General features: G+C 44.5%; 2 protein-coding genes across 3 annotated transcripts in view; one reads left to right on the top strand and one right to left on the bottom strand.

The window, feature by feature from the left end:
* Positions 1-22,215, top strand: part of LOC126992214 (uncharacterized) — a 110,558-nt gene that overhangs the window by 84,053 nt on the left and 4,290 nt on the right. The window lies entirely within an intron of this gene.
* Positions 226-19,955, bottom strand: LOC126992215 (kinesin-like protein KIF28). 2 transcript variants are annotated; one of them, XM_050850876.1, is made up of 21 exons: positions 18,137-19,955; positions 17,561-17,753; positions 16,997-17,129; positions 15,412-15,594; positions 14,691-14,910; positions 14,211-14,334; positions 13,670-13,808; positions 13,105-13,272; positions 11,959-12,086; positions 11,386-11,555; positions 10,817-10,948; positions 9,874-10,025; positions 9,172-9,320; positions 8,121-8,255; positions 6,369-6,515; positions 5,233-5,379; positions 3,835-3,960; positions 3,448-3,584; positions 2,275-2,395; positions 2,016-2,159; positions 226-1,077 (listed from the first exon to the last, which is right to left on the bottom strand). In XM_050850876.1, the coding sequence occupies exons 1-20, from the start codon at positions 18,181-18,183 to the stop codon at positions 2,016-2,018; spliced, it is 2,895 nt and encodes a 964-aa protein (XP_050706833.1). In that variant the 5' UTR covers positions 18,184-19,955; the 3' UTR covers positions 226-1,077. The 2 variants fall into 2 exon arrangements, with proteins under 2 accessions (XP_050706833.1, XP_050706831.1); XM_050850874.1 differs by having other exon boundaries at positions 2,030-2,159.

The raw sequence follows: 22,215 nt of genomic DNA, 5'->3' as shown, positions 1-22,215 counted from the left end.
GGTAACATTGTATGTCCATCTGAGTAATATTATGAAAAAAGTCTTTAAATATTACATGAAAATCGTTGAAAAACATCACTGTGGTAATTTCACCTGTATCCAAGGTTTCTCTGTTTCTCTGCTGTTTCCGATCAGGGATGCTGGGAACAGGTAAGGCATTGTATGCCATCTGAGTAATATTACATTGAAAAGTCTTTAAATATTACATGAAAATCATTGAGAAGAAGCAGAGGAGTTGCAGTTGATATGAGACAAAGGAAGAAAAAGAAGATGAGGGTATTTGTGACTTTTGTTCTTTCAATAAATGCAGAGGAGAAGGATGTAGGTGAAGAAGAAGGAGAATCAGGTTAGGGAAAATAGTTTAGAGCATCGAGAGGGAAGTTTTAGTTGATGTCAGATGCAGAGGAAGAAAAAGAGAAGAATTTGTGACTTTTGTTCTTTCAATAAATGCAGAGGAATAAGTGTAGGAGAAGAAGAAGGAGAATCAGGTTAGGAAAAATAGTTTAGAGCATCGAGAGGGAAGTTTTAGTTGACGTCAGATGCAGAGGAAGAAAAAGAGAAGAATTTGTGACTTTTGTTCTTTCAATAAATGCAGAGGAGGAGAATGTAGGAGAAGAAGAAGGAGAATCAGGTTAGGGAAAATAGTTTAGAGCATCGAGAGGGAAGTTGCAGTTGACGTCAGATGCAGAGGAAGAAAAAGAGAAGTATTTGTGACTTTTGTTCTTTCAGTAAATGCAGAGGAGGAGGATGTAGGAGAAGAAGAAGGAGAATCATGTTAGGGAAAATAGTTTAAAACATCGAGAGGAAAGTTGCAGTTAACGTCAGATGCAGAGGAAGAAAAAGAAGAATAATTTGTGACTTTTGTTCTTTCAATAAATGCAGAGGAGGAGGATGTAGGAGAAGAAGAAGGAGAATCAGGTTAGGGAAAATAGTTTAGAGCATCGAGAGGGAAGTTTTAGTTGACGTCAGATGCAGAGGAAGAAAAAGAGAAGAATTACTATCATGTCTAAAGGAGCTGACACACGGAGCTGCTGTACATTCCGCTCTCGGGCCTGTATCCATCGTAGTCCGGCTCAGCTGTAACAAGAAGGAGATAAGAACAAATGACACATGTAAAAGGGTCCGTCCGAGCCTTAACAAAAGAATTAACTGAATATTTCTCGTCTCACCTCTAGCTAAGTCTGCCTCCTCAGTGTTAGGCGTTCTGTATCATTGTCACGAAGGGAAGGGAAAGAGAAGGGAGGGAAGAGGAAGGGTAGGAAGGAGAAGGAAGGGAAGGAGAAGGAAGGGAAGGAGAAGGGAGGGAAGGAGGAGAGGGAAGAGGGAGGGAAGAAGGAAGGAGGGGGGGAAGGAAGGAGGAAGAGAAGGAAGGAAGGAGAGGAGGGAGGGAAGAGAAGGGAAGGAAGGAGGAGGGAAGGAAGGAGGAGGAGGGAAGGAAGGAAGGAAGGAAGGAGGGAGGAAGGAAAGGAGGGATGCAGGAGAAGGGAGGGAAGGAGAGAGGAATGAAAGAGAAGAGAAGGAAGGAGAAGGGAGGGAAAGAGAAGGGAAGAAGGAGAGGGGAGGGAAGGAAAAGGGAGGGAAGGAGAAGGAAAGGAAGGAGATGGGAGGGAAAGAGAAGGGAAGGGAAGGAGAGACCACCAGGGAAATGCCCACAACTCCTGCGAAAGCCTTGTCAAATATGTGTTCTTGGAAGGCAATATGTCTTGTAATTCGACCCAGGGTTCTATTTTAAGATATTTGACCGCCTCAGAACACATATTTGACAAGGGTTTCGTAAGAGTTGTGGGCATTTCCAGGAGTAGTTTTATGACCCTAGTGGGAGTTTGACCCTTCTTCTGTACCATGAACCTGAAGGAAGACTTATTAGAACTCGACTGACCCGCTCTTTGACCTTTAGAAAGAGCTGGTGTAAGAAGCGAACTTGTCTTTTAATACCGACCCTACTGCATCGTTACCGTACTACAACATGAGTATTTTCTACGCATGCAGAGTATAGAATCCCATTATATATTTACCTAGTCATTATTACCTGCAATCTTCCTAATGATGAGGTCGGCCTGCTCAGGGGAGTTGGCCTGCAGCACTTCCTTGAGCAGGCTGGTGGACACGCGGATCTTGGAAATGTTCTCAGCCTCCTTCACGAGCTTACGTATAGAGTCCTGGAAAGAGGGAAACACTGCAGCATTCATACCACCACCACTGTCATTGTTATGGTTATTTATACATTTTCACTTATACTTTCTTTGACCCATCCCACTCCACCCCCCTCCTCACCACTTTCTGCTGTAGGCGAGCTTGGGTTTTCTTCATGAGCAACAGTTCCACAATGATGGACTGTTTCTGGGGGTCCACCACGCGGCCGTTCATCTGGAAGCCGTTCATCAGGTTGGCGGTCCTGGAAAAGTCACGCGTTCAAACACAATCACTTGGTAGCGCGTGATATGTAAATGTTTGCCGATGACCGCTGAGGAGGTCAAGGAAACACAAGGATCCCGAGCGCTTTCGTGTATTACATCTTCAGGGGGAGAAAAAAGTTCAAACACATATTTATAACTATTCCCTGAGTGTTGGGTACTAAGCAATGCCAGAAATTGAGAAACAGATTCATCTTCAAAATACATCTGAGCTGATTGAGAATATACTGTCCAGTGAAATGGAGGGATAGGGTGCAAGAGTACGTTAGGGAGAGGGGGGAAAGATCTTTGAAAGAAAAGAAGAGTGGAAAAGGAATGAGAGAAAAAAATATGATATGAGCCAAGAGGTGAGATGTGAGGGATATTATTAAAAAAAAAGGAAGAGGAAGAAGAAGAGGTGAAACAGGACAAAGAGTAGGAGAGAAGAGAATCTTTGAGCAGGCAAGGAGGGAGTGTCTGGATAGAGAAAGTTGGAAGCTCTTCTGCCATGGCCATCCCCTGGTGGGAGCTCCTAGGAACAGGCGTTGATGAAATGATGATGATGATATATGTACCAAGTGAACATCAGAGGAGAGAGTATATGATTGTCAAGAGTGGGAGAGACTTATAGCCAAGGGGTGAAGCAGGAACTTTGTGGTGGTAGTACTTGGATGGACATAACACTGCTTGACATAAATTAAGCAAGACTGAAAGAATGAAGTATCAGATCAAGCTTTCCAAGGGCCCAGGACTTACAGAGTGGGAAGGCCAGCTGATTACAGATACAGAAACCTTATGGTGGTAGTACTTGAATGAACCTAACACTGGTTGACACAAACTGAGCAAGACTGAAAGAATAGAGCGGGGAGTTGCAGTTGATATGAGACAAAGGAAGAAAAAGAGATGAGGTATTTGTGACTTAAATTCTTTCATTACATGCAGAGGAGGTGTAGCAAGGTGATCAAGCTATCCAAGGGCCCAGAGGTTACACAAGGGAAAGGTCAGTTGATTACAAAGGCGCAAGTCCCATTACCCCAAGGACACGAGCACTGACCTTGAGAACACGGCCCGGTCTGACTTGAGCATGTCCCTGGTGGTGAGGCCTTTGTTGAGGGGCATGGCCGAGCGTCTCACCCGCTGCTTGCCCATCACACGCACTGTTAGGGTTCCGTTCTTGAGGTAGTGGACCAGCTGGAAACAACCCGCCATCAGTATCATCAGGAGTAGTGTGAGGGGGGTGGTTCACCACAGCCTGATCACGTGCTGGACTTGTGTGTGTGATTTGGAGGTTGTTAGTCAATCTATGAGTTGTGTGTGTGTGTGTGTGTTGGAGAGAGAGAGAGAGAGAGAGAGAGAGAGAGAGAGACAGACAGACAGACAGACAGACAGAGAGAGAGAGAGAGAGAGAGAGAGAGAGAGAGAGAGAGAGAGACTTCCTTACCTGTTCCGTCGCTGGCGTAAATGAATAAATCTTGGAGTGTTGGAAATTTGGGTTGGAAGTTTCCGAGACTGTCTTGGTTTTGGTTTCGTCCTCATCCAGATAGATTCGGTAGGTGCAGTACATGTCCTGTCAACACACCATCACAGTAGTAGTAGTAGTAGTAGTAGTAAATGTATGTATGTAGTAGTATTAGTAGGAGTGGGGGTAGGCAGTGGTGGGCACCACTAACTGAAAAGTTAGCTTCGCTAACTGGTAATCCACTAACTAAAAAGTTAGCTTCACTTACACTAAACTGCTTAACTGATAAAGAAATTAGTGGAAGCGAACACTAACCGCTAACTTTTTATATGGATTTAGCTTTGGTTTACTGTTTTGGCTCTGAAACCCTTAAACCCAGACCTAGTGACCTGAAATTTCAATATGTTGCAGCTTAGACATTGAGCTTTCCAGAACGGCATAGCAAACACTTTTTTTCCATGACTGACACTTTTATTTTTATTATTTTAAGTTTATTTCTTGTCAGGTGGAAAAGATTGAATTCTTGTTATTAAATCCCAAGTTCAAAGAGCTGAAAATGGAAGATGCATTACCCTAAAATACCAAAACATAATACCCTAATAACTGTACAATTACCGTTGCACTTTGAGGTGTAATTTACCCAAAAGTGGAAGCCCTGGCATTATTGCACCATGCGGCTCAGCTGGTGCTGTGACTGCCCACAACGGACAAGAACAAACCTGTATGAAATTATTAGTGGACTTTAAGTTAGCGGAGGAGGAACAACATTTAGTGGAAGTTAATTGGTCCGCTAACTGTTTCCAGAGTTAGCGAAAATGCTAATCAGCTAACGGAAAGTTAGCTTCGCTAATTAGCGGTTAGCAGATGAGCAGAACCGTGCCCACCACTGGGAGAGGAGTAGTATTAGAAGGATAAGGGGGAGGAGGAACTCTTTCTCTGTTGATTTCTGGGATTAGTTACCTCATCATACCCTCCCTGTGTTTGAAGACACCCTCAACTTAACTAACCTGTGTTTGAAGACACCCTCAACTTAAACTAACCTAACAAATACTCATGTTAATTTTTCTTCTTCTTAACATCCATATTTTCCCTCATGGGGTTGCATGGGTGAGCTTTTTTCTGTTGATTTATTACATTTTATTTTTTTCATTTATTTTCTTACGGTTTAGGAGAAGTGGTAGCGGACTTTTGTTTATCTTTTTTTTTTTTTAACTGCTTCCTTTGCTGGAACACACACACACACACACACACACACACACACACACACACACACACACACACACAAACAATAAGGAAAGGCTGGATAAATGTAGATATGGAGACGGGCCTATTAGAGTTTAGCTCGGGCCCAGTAGACTACAAATAGGTAAATACACTCACCGCATACTTGTTGGGCAGGCCGTTGCAGCTCACAATCTTCACTTTAAAGTTCAGCGGCTTACCCACCAGGTCACTCGGGTCGTCCACAAACATGTCGTCTGCCTCTGTGTATTCCCGACCAGACGTGTCGCACGGTACCAGCTCCACCTGTTGAGGGGGAACCAGTGTAACCTATTTTTTCATTTTCCCTCCTTCCCTTTCTCTCTCTTTCTCTCGCCTTTTCTTTCCTACTAATTTCTTCCTTCTCAACCCGGTAGCTGCGGGGATCACGTTTCTTAATGGTCCCTCTAAGCGAGAAAAATGAGAAAAAATCATCCCTCACGCAAACCATTTCATAACACATATCAACGCATTTGTGATCAGTTTATGCATCATCTATTTTTGGGGGTTTATATCATGGCGAAAATGTGGCCCGTCGCTGCTACACGGTAAAGCCACAAAGTTTGCCCGTCCCTGGTATATCATGTTAATCCTCTTTCTCTCCTTTTCTTCTCCCTCTTCCATGTACATATACATGGTTGTGCAAATATCCCATTAACTCTATTTACATGGGGAAGAATACCATTATAATTATAGCACATTTCGGGCTGTTGGACAATAGTATTTTTTGATGCAGGAGAATATTATTAGATTGTGTGTTGATGTCAGACATGCGTGTTGTTGTGATATACGGGAAGTGAGCTTGATTCATGCATTCCTGTCTCCAAATCTCAGTTTATCAAGTTCTTTTTTAAGTTATTGAATATTTTGGGCTTCAATTATCTCTGTTTTGAGGTTATTCATCGGATTCTGTCTCCAAATCTCAGTTTATCAAGTTCTTTTTGAAGTTATTGAATATTTTGGGTTTGAATTATCTCTGTTTTGAGGGTATTCATAGGATTCTGTCTCCAGATCTCAGTTTATCAAGTTCTTTTTAAACTATTTAATATTTTTGGCCTGAATTATCTCCATTTTTTAGGTCATTCCAGATCTTAATGCATCTGTGGGGAAGGTCTTGTCTACAAATCTCAGTTTATCAAGTTCTTTTTTAAACTACTGAATATTTTTGGGTTCGATTATCTTCGTTTTGAGGTCATTCTAGGGGTCAGTCCATTTATGGGAAAGGCTGTGTTTCGTGATATTCCTCAGACACTTACGTTCATCAGCCCAACATCAATTCCCTTGTAGTTGGTGATCTCAAGTTGTTCCTTGAGCTCCACGTTGTAGGCGATGGGCTGGAGGTTGACTTGCACTGTGCCGATGTGAACCTCTGTATCCAGGGACTCCTTGAATGGGTCCTCCTCCTGAACAAAGAGGAGAAAATATGAGGAATTTAATTGAAACATATGGCACATGGAGACAAATGATCAGACCTCAAAAAGAAAGCTCTCTATTAGCAAGGCTGCACTGAAGACATGTTTCACTGCTGTTACATACTACTGCTACCACAACTACATCTACTTTTAGTTCTAAGAGGTCAAGTTTACTTCTCAATGCAATATATCCTAGCCTTAACCCATCTGCTGCGATTGGCACGGATTTGGCCTTCACTGGTAGCCTGGTAACATACACTCCCAGGTCTTTCTCTGCCTCTGTGGTTGATAGTGGAGTGTTTCCCTTGTGGTATTGGTATGCTGGATATCCCATCACTGGCAACCTGGTAACATACACTCCCAGGTCTTTCTCTGCCTCTGTGGTGGATAGTGGAGTGTTTCCCTTGTGGTATTGGTATGCTGGATATCCCATCACTGGCAACCTGGTAACATACACTCCCAGGTCTTTCTCTGCCTCTGTGGTTGATAGTGGAGTGTTTCCCTTGTGGTATTGGTGTGCTGGATATCCCATCACTGGCAACATGGTAACATACACTCCCAGGTCTTTCTCTGCTTCTGTGGTGGATAGTGGAGTGTTTCCCTTGTGGTACTGGTGTGCTGGATATCCCCTCCCAAGGTGCAGGACTTTTCATTTTTTCTCTTTGAATTGTAGCAACCACTTTTTGCTCCATTCCTGTAGCTTGGTGAGGTCTTCTTGTAGTAAATCCACAGTCAAGGGGTTAATGGGAACAACTTTCAAATGAGACTGCCTCCTACAAAGTGCCTTCATGGTGGAGTGGTTAGTATGCCTAGCTGTTAACCCGGTAGCAGCGGGGATCATGTTTCTTAATGGTCCCTCCAAGCAAGAAAAATGAGAAAAAAATCACCCCTCACACAAACCATTTCATAATTTATATCAAAGCATTTGTGATCAGATTATGTATCATCTATTTTGGGGTAAATATCATGCCGCAAATTTGGCCCATCGCTGCTACCAGGTTAATGTGCATGCCTGGGTTCAATATCAGCCAGGGTAGTAGGTGTGCAGTCCACCCAGCTGTTCATCCTCCCTTTTGGGCTGGTCAAGAAATGGGTACCTGGGGAAACCTGGGGAAACCTGGGAAAGGTAAACTGTGGTAACCTAATGTCATACCTGCCCTGTCTCCTGAGGTAATGAAATCTCACGTGGCTTAGGGTAGGCGGTGGCTGAGTGGTAGTGTGCTGGACCCACATTCACCACGTGATGGATGACGCAGGTTCGAATCCCCAAGCTACCACCTCGGATTTTTCAGTCACCGCCGAGTGGCTTAAAACTACCCACATGCTGTCCTGAAGACCACCCATCAACCCGGACTCTTAGAGGAAACCGTCCAAGTGAATCAAGAACGAGTTCCGGGGGGCAGCATGAGCCAAGAGAAGATGGCGCCACTATAAACACTTGCCTGCACCATGACGGGCTGGGGCCAACTACCATCAAGGCCCCTGAAGAAAGCCTACTGGCACTATAGGCGTACACGTAAAAAAAAAAAAAATCTAAACATATCTAATTTAACAAACATATTAGTCAGTCACTTAACCATCCTGTTGATCACTCACGTCAGGCTTCTGCCACTCATCCTCATCCTCATACTTCTGGTACATTTCCTTCATCATGTAGAGTCTGTTGAGGAACTTTTCTTTGGTCCACACGAACTCAGTGCCGTTGGAAAGGTTCTTCATCTTGACGTGGACCTGGGCACACAGAGAGGCACACTGTGTTAGGAGATGGAGGGGAGTATAGATGAAGGTGTGGGAGTTAATCTAGCAGAGGAAGAGGAAGAGGAGGAAGAGGAAGAGGAGAAGAGCAAAGATGAAGTTGTGGGAATTAATCTAGCAGAGGAAGAGGAGGAGGAGGAGGAGAAGAGCAAAGATGAAGTTTTGGCTGCATTGCTTTTTCATTCAGTCAATATAGCAGAGGAGGAGGAGGAGGAGGAAGAGAAGAGAGAGAGAACAAATCCAAGCCCTATATTATACAAACATCCATTTCTACACAGGATAATTAGAATACCCTTGAAAAATAACCCACACATCAGTAATTCCAGTTTCCTATCAATAATTTGGTGCCCTACTGACAAAGAGACCCAGAGCAATGTTGCCAGATTGTCACGCTCAGAACACTCACTGCATTTACCAACTCCAGACCCAAAACTGTCTTACGCACACAAGTAATGATTGTCAATTAGAGTTAGTGTTAAGAATATGTATTGCCATTTTTTTGGGGTGTGTGTATTTACCCAGTTGCCTAGACTTAGCTTTACAGGGCCTGGGCTTATGCTCGTGTGGTCCCGTCTCCGTATCTGTATTTGTCCAATTCTTCCTTAAAGTTTTGCACACTCTTCGCCGATGCTACACCCTCACTTAGTCTGTTCCAAACCTTTATATCTATTTGTGGGAAGCTGTATTTCTTTGTCTCTCAAGCATCTTCCTTTTCTCAATGTGTGTGTGTGTGTGTGTGTGTGTGTGTTTGTTTTGAAATAGTTTTTGGTCAGGAACGGAAAATTATGATGCGCTAAGGACGAAAATCTGATAATGTTGATGCAAAGTGATTCTATTTATTATATTCATCATTTTAATACCGTCATGAACCTCCCGAACTTGGCCGCCTCACCTCAGTCCGCCCGCGCTCTTTGCCCAACACCTGCGGCGCCACCATCAGGATCTCGAACTTGACCAGCTTGTCCAGCTCCTCCGAGATAGAGTTTGCCTCCTCCACTGCCGGCATGACCTCCAGCAAGTCCTCTTGGATGCGGGACATGTCTGGGGGCAGGTGGAGAGGGATAGGGAGTCAGGATTGGAGGGAAAGGAGGGGAGGAGGGAGGAAGGAAGGGATTAGGATAGGAGAGAGGAAGGAAGGAAGGAAGGAAAGAAATAATAAAGGGAGAGAGAGAGGACGGAAGGAAGGAACGAAAGAAGGAAGGAAGGAGGGAAAGGGAGAAAGAAGGAAAGAAAAGAAGGAAGGAAGGAAATAAATAATAAAGAGAGGAAGGATGGAAGGAAGAAAGGGAGAAAGAAAAAAAAGGAATATAGGAAGAAAGGAAGGGAGGATGGAAAGCAGGAAGGAAGGAAGGAAGAAGGGAGGGTTGTAGATGGAAGTACAGGCTGCTATTTCTTGTCTTCCTCCGCTAGATGAAATGAGTGAGAAATCAAAGCAGTGTGCCACCAACTCAACACACAGGGCGATGCTGTTAGACACTTCCCTATCTTGATTCTTATCCATAGAAATTAACCCAAACTCCTACGAAAGCCAAATATGTGTGCTTAGGCCTCAGTCTGTCTCCTTTACCATCTAAAACCCCACATTGCCACTCACCAGCGTCCCCACTGTTGGACATGTCAACACCACTCTTGGCCGCAATTTCTTCCTGTGCCATCTCGTATGTGATCTCTTGTAACGGAGCCTTGGACTTCTTGCTCTCAGCCGGGTTCTGGAATACCCAAAGCTGGGTGGCCGCGAACACCAACCTGGGGGAAGAACAGAGTGAGGGAGAGGGAGAGAGAGAGAGAGAGGGATGATACAGCCTGCCCAAGCCCTTTTCTTACTCTTAACCCGTCCGCTGTGATTGGCACAGATTTGGCCCTCACTGGTAGCCTGGTCACATATACTCCCAGGTCTTTCTTTGCCTCTGTGGTGGATAGTGGAGTGTTTCCCATGTGGTATTGGTGTGCAGTATATCCCCTCCCAAGGTGCAGGACTTCATATTTTTCTTCATTGAATTGTAGCAGCCACTTTTTGTCCCATTCCTGTAGCTTGGTGATGTCTTCTTGTAGGAAATCCACGTCAAGGGGTTAATAGTCTTTGTAATATCATCAACCTTTGTCTGTTCTCTGCTCTATGATGCTCAATTTCTGTCCTTCAATGTTATAGCCAGACCCAGAACTTCTTAGGTTTCTCTCTTAAATATTTTGTGAGGTACCAAATTTTTGAAGCATACTACATTCATCCTTTGAACCTACGTTTTTTAACCCCTTGACTGTGGATGTCCTACAAAAAGACATCACCAAGTTACAGGAATGGAGCAAAAAGTGGCTGCTACAATTCAATGAAGAAAAATGTCAAGTCATGCACCTTGGGAGGGGATATCCAGCATACCAATACCACATGGGAAACACTCCACTATCCACCACAGAGGCAGAGAAAGACCTGGGACTGTATGTTACCAGGCTACCAGTGAAAGTCAAATCCATGCCAATCGCAGCAGACGGGTTAACTACTGCTACTACTACTACTACTACTGCTACTATTTATGAGCTACCTGTCGTTGTGATTGAGGGGTGTCTCGCCTTGTATCTGTGAGCCGTTGACCACCACGCGACAGTCCCCGTTGACAGGCTTTATGACCACCTTGTTGGGCTCCACTTTGATCTCTGCATGTTGCTCCTGGATGCTGGGAAAGAGAGAGAGAGAGAGAAAGAGGAAAAGTGCGCATTAGGACAACTATGATGGAAAATTATCGCTGCACTCCTGGCTTCCCGCACTCAGCAGACCAGAGCATTTTTTTTTTCTTCTTTTTTTACAGTAAAGGAAACATCTCAAGGACAAAAAAGAGAAAACAATAATGTGAAAAAAAAGTCCACAAATCACTGCTCCTGTATAAAAAGAGTTAAGAGGTCAATTTCGGGAGGAGAGGTGTCCTGGTACGCTCCCTTCGAAAGAGTTCAAGTCGTCGGCAGGAGGAAATATAGATGAAGGAAGATTGCTCCAGAGTTTACCAGCGTGAGGGATGAAAGAGTGAAGATGCTGGTTAACTCCTCTTATTTTCATTCATTCTTTCCTCACATTTACTATGCCTACTCATTCATTCTCACCTATGCCTATACTCACCTTGGGCTGATGATGGTGATGTTTGATTCCACCCCCTTGCGGTTCCCCACGGTGTTGACGCCAGGCTTGAGGATGTGAATGATGCGGCCGGACAGCATGGGGTCGACGTTGAGGTTGTAGATGTGCGGCTTATTGTGCTTGTCCTGCTCCTTCTTCTCTATGCTCGGGTCCTGCAGGGGAGGGGGGGGAGGTGAGGAGGAGGAGGAGGAGGTGGAGGAGGTGGAGAATGTCAGTTGAAAATGTTTATGTTAAGAGCGAAATAGGAAACAGTTTTAGTGATAGGTAAGAGAGAGAGAGAGAGAGAGAGAGAGAGAGAGAGAGAGAGAGAGAGAGAGAGAGAGAGAGAGAGAGAGAGAGAGAGAGAGAGAGAGAGAGAGAGAGAGAGAGAGAGAGAGAGAGAGAGAGAGAGAGAGAGAGAGAGAGAGAGAGAGAGAGAGAGAGAGACAGACAGACAGACAGACAGACAGACAGACAGACAGACAGACAGACAGACAGACAGACAGACAGACAGACAGACAGACAGACAGACAGACAGACAGAGAGAGAGAGAGAGAGAGAGAGAGAGAGACTTACAGCCACGTCCTTCTTTGCCATCTTGAGCTTCTCCTCGTAGGTCTTCTTCATGTTAATCATCTCCTGCTCGTTCTCCTTCATCCGCGCCTTCATCTCCTCCTCCCACTTCCTCTTCAGCTCCGCTTCAGCTGAGGGCGAGGAAAAGGTTATTAGGGAGGGAGGGAGGGAAAGAGGAAGAGAGGGAGGGAGGGAAAGAGGAAAGGAGGGAGGGAGGGAAAGAGAAAGGGAGGGAGAGAGGGAGGGAGAGAGGGAGGGAGAAAAAAAGGGTTATAAGGGAGGGAGGGAGGGAGAAAAAAAAGGTTATAAGGGAAGGAGGGAGGGAAAGAGGAAGAGAGGGAGGGAGGGAAAGAGGAAAGGAGGGAGGGAGGGAAAGAGAAAGGGAGGGAGAGAGGGAGGGAGGGAGGGAGAAAAAAAAGGTTATAAGGGAGGGAGGGAGGGAAAGAGGAAGAGAGGGAGGGAGGGAAAGAGGAAAGGAGGGAGGGAGGGAGGGAGGGGAGGGAAACAGGAAATGAGGAAGGGAGGTAAAGGGAAAACCGATCGTAATTGCAGATGTTAGGCTGTGTATTTTTAAACAGATCAGCATTTTGGTTCGTTGGTTCGGAAAGCCTCTCGTAGAAGTTGCTGGGATTTTCATGGTGTGTTTTATGATCCTGGTGACAGTTTTAAATGACTTCTGCACCTTGAACAGGAAAAACACCTATGAAAACTTGGTTAACCTTCTCTGTGGCCTTAGGAAATAGTCGTAATGAGAGCTATTTCCGTAATGAGAGTAGTGGGAGCGCAATACGTTTAAGAATTTGGACCATTGTTGACAAGTTCAGAGGAGCAGTGAGCATACCAGTAGCAATAGAGGATATGAAAGGCAACCAACACAGCAGCAAACTTCGACACTGATCAGTTTAGTAACTATAAGGTTGGTACTGTTAGACGCTGCTGACTCTCACATCAACTATTTCCAAAGGCCGAAAAGGAGATCAGTCGGGTTCTAATGAGTGGTTTTGTAGGTTCATGGTACAGAGGAAGGGTCAAACTACCTCTCAGGTCATTAAACTACCTCTGGAAGTGTCCCAAACTCCTATGAAAGCCTTGCCAATTGGATGTTCTTGGGCGCCAAAATGTTTGAATTAATATGACACTGAGACTCACTTCTATCGTCAAGGCCATTGCCATCAGAGTCGATGAAGTCCTTGTCCATCTTCCCTCCCTGCATCTGCTTCTTGAGCCTCTCGTTCTCCTCCCTCAGTTCCCGCAGGAGTTTCTCGGTGGGGTCCTCATTCACGAAGGCCTTGGTCTTGATCTGCTTGGCACGGTCAGCTGTGTAGAAGGGAGAGTTAAGTGAGCTGTGTTGAGGCAAAGTATTCTGAGGTTTGGCTGCTCTAGTTTTTAACCCAGTAGCAGCAGGGATCATGTTTCTTAATGGTCCCTCCAAGTGAGAAAAATGAGAAAAAATCATCACTCACACAAACCATTTCATAATATATATCAAAGCATTTGTGATCAGATTGTGTATCATCTATTTTGGGGGGTAAATATCATGGCACAAATTTTGCCCATCGCTGCTACACGGTGAAGCCACAAATTTGGCCCATCGCTGCTACACGGTGAAGCCACAAATTTGGCCCGTCACTGCTACCGGGTTAATAATGAATGAATGTGATGATCATGAAAACTGGCCAACAACTTCCATTCACCACCTGCCTGACTAACTCACCGAAGCGTAGGGTGGACAGCGTCTCTTCGTAATTGATGTCGGCGGGAGAAATAGCGGCAATCATGATGGTTTTGCTGTTCCCACCGAGGGCGTTCATGAGGAGCTGCGTCAACTTGGAGTCTCGATAAGGCACGCGGCCCTGTGTATGAGGGAAGGAGGGAGGAAAGTTAACAGCTGGGAGAGGAGAACAGTTGGTGCAGACAGGACAGAATGGCAGACCTCGAGGATGCTGATTTAGTGAGAGATGGGATATGGAAATTTTAGTTAAGACCAAGAATATAAAGAAAAAAGTGTACAGTTAACAGCTGGAAGAGGAGATAGAACAGTTGGTGCAGACAATACAGAATGCTGGACCTCGAGGAAACTGATTTAGCAAGAGATGGAATATGAAAATTTTAGTTAAGGCCAAAAATATTTGATATAGAAAAGAGGTTGTTTTAAGAATGTCATGAGGAGGCCATGAATGAAAGCAGAAAGTTTGCTGTAAAAAAAAATAATAAAAGAGGAGGAGGAGGAGGTGGTGGTACAAGACTGCTCTCACCTGTTTGCCAGCGGACTGTTCTGCCAAGGCGTGGATGCAGTTACCAAGGGCGGAAAGCGATCGGTTGATGGCGGCGCCCTCCTTGAGGCGAGAACCTGTCGCTCCGGTGCTCTCAACACGCTCGCTGGGGACAATAATAATAAAAATAGTAAAAATAACAGTGAAAATGCTAGTAATAGTGAATAGAGAGAGTGTGTGACTGACTGACTGAGAATGAGACAGAGAAATGGAGACAGATAGACAGACAGAGAGAAACACACACACACACACACACACACACACACACACACACACACACACACACTGAGACTGAGACAGAGAGATTGAGACAGAGATAGACAGACACAACCAGAAAGAAATACACACACACACACACACACACACACACATACACACACACACACACACTGAGACAGAGAGATTGAGACAGAGATAGACAGACACAACTGGAAAAAAATACACACACACACACACACACACCTGCCAGCCAAGTCCACCAGGTTCACCACTGCCTGCTTCGCCGTCTCTTGTCCGAGGTCGTTCTTGAATTTCTGTATGAAGGTTATCCCGACGATGGTGTGGGCGCGCGAGGAGGTGGCGTTCATGTTGGTGGAGGCGATGGTGCGGTTGACAGTCCCCTCGTTCATCTTCTGCTCGATCTCCTTGTAGTTCGTCACCAGTGCCATCTTGAGGCCCTCGGCTGTGGGGGGTCGAAAGGAAGGGGGGTTGAGGTGAGGGGTGGGGGGGGGGTTGTATTCATGTTTAGACTATACCATAAGGGCCAGTGTGACGGAGATGCGCGCTGAGACTTGGAGTAGTTATTGGGATGGTTTAGGCATGTATAGAAGGAGGGGGGTGTTCGTTAGTATGTAAAATCCTATGGAACTTATGAGAATATTTTTTTATACTACTACTACTACTACTACTACTACTACTACTACATCTACTATACCACTACTGCCACTGCTTTGTTAATTTCATAAGTTCAGGAGGATTTTATGAACTCCATCTCCATTTCTATACCAAGCTTAAAATATCTCAATAACTACACATAACCTCAGTGCTCATCTCTGTCACAATGGCCCTTGGGAACTTCCTCTGTATTGCTCTGAACTAATAGTGACTGATAATGAGGATGGTGATGATGGTATGCTAGATTCCAAACAGCTGCATTCATAAGGGCACAGTGGAGTACACCTACGGTAGAATCCTTTCTTGGGGTGCTGGCGAACTTTGAGGCCATTCTTGTTCTTGGTGGGGCTGAGCAGGTCGTGCACCACCTCATTGTAGATCTCCAGCATGCTGAACCGCACCTCAAACTCCTTCTTCTCCGTGTTCTCCGTGATGCCCTTGAAGAGGTCGTTGCAGAATAGCGGCACGATTCCTGGAGGTAGAGGAAGGGAAGAAGTGAATTAGGGAAGAGCTTTAATAAGGGTGGTATTAATAAGGCTTTGGTTGTGAGAGATCAGGATAGGAGCTGAAATACGTGATGGGTTGGCATATGAATGAAGGGTTTTAATAAGGGTGATATCAATACTGCCTTGGTTGTAAGAGATCAGGATGGGAGTTGAAATACGTGATGGGTTGACGTATGAATGAAGGGTTTTAATAAGGGTGATATCAATACTGCCTTGGTTGTAAGAGATCAAGATAGGAGCTGAAATACGTAATGGGTTGATGTATGAATGAAGGGTTTTAATAAGGGTGATATCAATACTGCTTTGGTTGTAAGAGATCAGGATGGGAGTTGAAATACGTGATGGGTTGATGTATGAATGAAGGGTTTTAATAAGGGTGATATCAATACTGCCTTGGTTGTAAGAGATCAGGATAGGAGTTGAAATACATAATGGGTTGACGGGTGATATCAATACTGCCTTGGTTGTAAGAGATCAGGATAGGAGTTGAAATACGTGATGGGTTGACGTATGAATGAAGGGTTTTAATAAGGGTGATATCAATACTGCCTTGGTTGTAAGAGATCAGGATGGGAGTTGAAATACGTGATGGGTTGACATATGAATGAAGGGTTTTAATAAGGGTGATATCAATACTGCCTTGGTTGTAAGAGATCAGGATAGGAGTTGAAATACGTGACAGGTTGAAGTATGAATGAAGGGTTTTAAGGCCCCATACAAGCTCAGTTTTGCCTGCAGGCCGAACTGAAGAGCCTTACTGCACATGACCTTCTGCTCCAGCCCATCCCTATGCTATCCAAATCCCTTCTGCAAGAGTTAAAATTATTTCAGCTCCCATCCTGATCTCTTACAACCAAAGCCTTATTGCTGTCACCCTTATTAAAGCTCTTCCTTCCTATGTCAACCCATCACGTATTTCAACTCCTTTCCTGATCTCTTACAACCAAGGCAGTATTGATATCACCCTTATTAAAACCCTTCATTCATACGTCAACCCATCACGTATTTCAACTCCTTTCCTGATCTCTTACAACCAAGGCAGTATTGATATCACCCTTATTAAAACCCTTCATTCATATGTCAACCCATCACGTATTTCAACTCCTATCCTGATCACTTACAACCAAGGCAGTATTGATATCACCCTTATTAAAACCCTTCATTCATATGTCAACCCATCACGTATTTCAACTCCTATCCTGATCTCTTACAACCAAGGCAGTATTGATATCACCCTTATTAATGAAAATAAAAAGATATTTTCCATTTAGCTATATATATACTTGGAATGAATTAGATGAAGTCTTGGAGATTAAAAATGTGCTCAGACCCTGTATATTAGAACAAGGTAAATACACACACACATACCCTTATTCGCTCCATAGCCGATAACGGACCAAGACTTCCCCGAGCCTGTCTGTCCGTAAGCGAAGAGCGTCGAGTTGTAGCCTTGCCACGCGTTTTCCAGCACGCCACCTCCGAGGTCTTGGTACACCGTGTTCTGTGCCGCGGGAAATAAGAAAAGCGTTTGGGCCTCTCTGTAAGCCACTCATCTCTACTTTCTTTATAGGAGTGGTGATTAGAGGGCGTTTTTTTTTTAATTTATTTTCGCCCCTGAGCTCCTTCCCTTACTGTAGAAATAAGAGGCAGGAGATGGAGAGACTGAAACCTTTAAAACTGCAATAAAAAATGACAGCTAGTATGGTCGAAATGTTTGCCCAATAGAGATTGTTTTTAAGTGATCTCTGTCGTCCGTGTGTATTTGTGTGTGTGTGTGTGTGTGTGTGTGTGTGTTAAGAAATACATTGCATATCAGTAAATGATCTATAATTGAATAAAACTATTTAATTATACTCTCTCTCTCTCTCTCTCTCTCTCTCTCTCTCTCTCTCTCTCTCTCTCTCTCTCTCTCTCTCTCTCTCTCTCTCTCACCTGGTCTGCATATATCGAGTTCTGCTTTGCGAAGTACCCGTCAGGCTGTTCCTTGCATCCGTCAAAGCTCCAGTAGGAGTAGTCGTAGGTGAAGGATTTGATGTCCTGAGGGTCGTCCGGGTTGGCGACGGTGGTGATGGGCCCCTTCATGGCCACCACGTTCACGGCCTTCCTGCCAAGCTCGCGTTTGTTGTGTGGGGGAGTTAAGGGAAAGAGGAACTGGGCGATGGTAACCGTCTTGCATAGATAGATAGGCTACATACGTACATAGCTAGATTGATAAACACACACACACACACACACACACACACACACACACACACACGCACACACTCGCACACAGTGAGTGATGTAATCATCGATCTGGTGATTTTTTAAGCGATCGACGAGTTGGAAGAGGGAAAGGTCTCTCTCTCTCTCTCTCTCTCTCTCTCTCTCTCTCTCTCTCTCTCTCTCTCTCTCTCTCTCTCTCTATCTCTATCTATCTATCTATCTATCTATAAATCTACCTGTATACATACATACATACACGCATACATACACCCCTATTCTCGTCTAGTATCAGTAAAGGATATGAATGGCCGCACCCGCACCGCCACCTTCACGTTCTCCTCCTCGGCCATGGCTCTGGAAGGGTCTGTCCCGTCCGCCTCTCGCCGCTGTTTACGCCTGCAATGGAAAGCCTCGTGTAAAATATGCAGGAGTTAGCACCTCAAGGCTCGTCCAAGTACTGGTCGCGCTACGAACACGAACTTCTTTAAAAGTGGTCACCAGAGTGCCAGACTGCGGTAGGCACGCAACTTGTTGGGGGTAACAGTACAAGGTCAAGTTGGGGGCATACGATATAGCTGCACGTGGCTCCTGTGCTCATCTCCGTCACACTGACCTTGAGCCTGTGGTGTGTGTGAACCCATTACCCCCGGACACAGGGCAGGTGTGATTCCGGGTCACCAGTTTGCCTTCCCAGGTTTCCCGAGGTGCACACTCATCGACCCGCCCGAAAGTTAAGATGAACAGTTGGGTGAGTTGCATGCTGACTGCTCCAAACAATTCAAACCCGCACCCAGACATTCGTAGCTAGGCGTGCTAACCACTACATTACGGAGGAACATATGGGAGTAGCCCTTAAAATAGAATTAATTAAGTAACACGAATGACCAAATACGAAATGGCGTGCGGCACACAGTTATACGGCCTTGGTCACTAGCGCACCTCATATGGATTCAATCACTTACGCAGGACACCCCGTTATTATCCAGCTGGCTTTCTGTTGCCTACTGTGTCATGCCTCCATGCTTCAGTGTTTCTCCTGCTCAGAAAACGTTGCTACACAACAAACCTTTACGTCAGCAAGCGTCATTGACGTGAACTGGGCGGCGTATGTTATTAATAAATTATAATGTTTAATGATTATGACGGTGATGATGATAAGTAGTAGCTAAAATGGTGTCAATATTAACAGTGCCAACAACAGCAGCAACGGTAGGGGAGAGCGGACAGTGGGATGGTCCGGCCATAGCACTATTGTAAAGTGTATGGGACTGAGTGCCGTGCGATTTTGTGTGAATGTGCAAAACTTTGTTGCCTTGGCCCACAAAGGGACAACCACGCCCTCAGAACTGTTATTTTCAATGAAAGTCCGATTTTAATTTTTTTTTTGCATCTCGTATGTAATATTTTCAGGGTGTATCGTAAGCTCTCGCTTCAAAAACTTGCCAATTAGCGAAATGTAAATTATTTCGGTGACGCAGCGATGCGCGGCGAAGGTATTGCCGCATAACACGACCACCCGTGAAGCTCTCGTGCTGGAAAAGGAGTGTGACCACACATTTGTTATTTATAGAGTCGTGATGATTCGGACGGTTGATTTTTTCATGATTTTTATTAAATTTATATCAATTTAAACACTATAGGTGTTGCAACGGTTACAAAAAGGTTAATTTTGTTGATTAATATTCAGATATTATGCTTGTGAGAAGAGCAGGAAACCATAATACCAAAATTTGAGATATTTCTTATAGTTCTCCTATAATTTTTTTTCCTATAAATATTGAGAGGATACTTTTGTGCTTAAACAAATGTCTTGTAGTAGATATAATCTTGTTTATTAGCCAATCAAACTTAAGTTATATTAATATTATGGCGAGTATTATGAGTGTCCGTACCATCCCACCTCCCTGGCCGAACCATCACCACGGGTGGGGATGGTTCGGACGATTTAGAAACTTGTCTTTCACCACCTACATCTGAAAACTGGAAATGGCTACGGGTGTCATATTAGCAGCCAAAAGAGCCAAAGGATGAAGGAACATTTTGAGATCAACAAAATTACACTACTTCTTAAACTTTTTTTTCTAAAAATATTTTTCTAAAAAGTGGCCGAATCATCACCGCTCTCCCCAGTTATTATTATTATTAGTAGTAGTAGTAGTTGTAGTAGTAGTAAGAGAGAGAGAGAGAGAGAGAGAGAGAGAGAGAGAGAGAGAGAGAGAGAGAGAGAGAGAGAGAGAGAGAGAGAGAGAGAGAGAGAGAGAGAGAGAGAGAGAGAGAATGAATGTTGGGAAAGACCTTTGTCGTGGAGCCAAGGTGGGTCAGGTAGACGTAATATATTAATAATCAACGCCCTACGTGTCAGTTGGGTTGTCACAGTGCCATCGGGTTACTATGGGCCGCGTCTAGGGCAGGTATTGTGGTCATTAGGTCAAGGTAGCGTGGGTGTCCTGGGAACGCTTGTGGACGCGTGCGATGCCAAGGCGCGGGGCGGACTGCCTGGCCGATCAATCAAGCTTACTTATGCACCACTTTTTGTTATTTATCGTTCCCAGTACACACCTGTGCTGTCTCTCTCTCTCTCTCTCTCTCTCTCTCTCTCTCTCCATCATCTCCAGTGTAACACGATTGACTCCTTCTCACTTCCTTCAAATCTCTCTCTCTCAATATCACACACACACACACACACACACACACACACACACACACACACACACACACACACACACACACTTTTTTTCTATACTTTAAATCTTTTTACGTGTTTTTTTTTAATATCAATCGTCATACCCTTTCACTAATGTAATCGCAAATGTTAGTAGATTTTCAACCCACGGGAATCAACACGCGAGTCATTCAACCCTTAACTATTAATTATTATCAACACCCAACACACCATTAGGTCCACGTAACTTAGCTTGAGTCTCACCGACGCCCCTCTTATCGACAATCTCCTACCTCTTAAACTTCGCAGCAATGTTCTTCTTCTATAATCTATCGATACCTTCATGCTGACTGCTCCTCTGAACTAGCTAACTGCATGCCTCCGCCTCTGCTCTTAGCTTTCTACTCTAGCTCAGCCCTATACTATCAAAATCCTTTATGGAAGAGTTAACCAGCATCGTAATATTTATACTTCGCCTCAATGTTCTCCTTCTAAAACCTATCGATATCTTCATGGTGACTGTTCCTCTGAACTAGCTAACTGCATGCCTCCACTAGCTCGATCAGCCGTATACTATCAAAATTCCTTATGCAAGAGTTAACCAGCATCGTATTTTTTTCATAACTATCGTCGGTAAACTCTGGAACAACCCTGAAACCTTCCCTAGTCTGTATTTCCGCCTTCCTACGACTTGAACTCTTTCAGGAGGGGTGTATCATCAAAATGGATCCTCTCGTGGCCTTGCAATTCTATATACTTTAACATGAGAAATCTTTAGCATTTTTTTTTTCGGGGGTGGGGCTGCCTTGACCTGCTTCCTTTCCGTAAAAAAAAAAATCAATAACTATTGCCACACACTCGCCACTGCCATCACAACCCAGGTCCCCCATCCCGTCCCTTCCCATGTTCCCATTCGCGCCCCGCCCACTCAGTTCAGTGTGTTTATGTTTACCTCGTTTCTGTAGTGACCAGCGGGCGGCCTTCGCTGAGCTGGGGATATAAACCACTAATTGTATTGACGCCTGGGTTATATAAAGCTGACGGCAGAATTAGCTCATTGTGTTGCCTTAGCGGGCCGGCCAAGGGTGTACATTTTACGATATGAGTACGAGGGAAGGTGTTACTTCGTTATATAGCACATTACCACTAAGATAGTTGAGTGTTAGGAAAGGTCCCGTGAGTGCCTGTAAATTATTAACTTTAGCACAACACAATATCGTTTCTTGTAACTTCTTACCAGCATGTCAGCTACTTCTACTAGCTACTACTACTACTACTGCCGCTATTACTACTACTACTACTACTACTACTACTACTAACATGGGAATCAAGATAGACGGGAAATACCTTAATTAGCCTTAGATTCGCAGATGACAAAGTCTTACTCGGTCAATCTGAGGAAAACTAGGAGGATGACCGAGGGACTTGAGAGTTTGAAAGTAGGCCTGAAGATTAACAACACAAAGATAGTGTTCAGTAATCACTTGGCAGAAGAGCAAATAGTGGTCGGTAATGAAACGCTTGAGACAGTAGAGGAGGAATACACATACCTAGGACAAGCCATAGTACATATACCCAGATCACGGGAAATAAAGCAGGAGGAGAATATGTGAATGGGATGGAGAGCTTTTGGGAAACATACCTCTCGTGACTATAGCTGCCTGCCACTCGGTCTGAAGAGAAATTAAGGTGTACAATGAATAGCTAGTCTTAAAATACG

Source organism: Eriocheir sinensis, unplaced genomic scaffold, assembly GCF_024679095.1.
Source record: "Eriocheir sinensis breed Jianghai 21 unplaced genomic scaffold, ASM2467909v1 Scaffold420, whole genome shotgun sequence".
NCBI lineage: Eukaryota > Metazoa > Arthropoda > Malacostraca > Decapoda > Varunidae > Eriocheir > Eriocheir sinensis.
Note: the sequence above shows the minus strand (reverse complement) of the source record. Positions and strands in the feature narration are given on the sequence as shown.

Coding starts and splice junctions, on each gene's coding strand:
- LOC126992215 (XM_050850874.1), bottom strand. CDS start 18,183: ATGGCCGAGGAGGAGAACGTGAAGGTGGCGGTGCGGGTGCGGCCATT. Junction 9,321..9,873: donor GTCCAACAGTGGGGACGCTG/GTGAGTGGCAAT, acceptor ACCTGCCCCCAG/ACATGTCCCGCATCCAAGAG. Junction 1,078..2,029: donor CATCATTAGGAAGATTGCAG/GTAATAATGACT, acceptor TTCTTGTTACAG/CTGAGCCGGACTACGATGGA.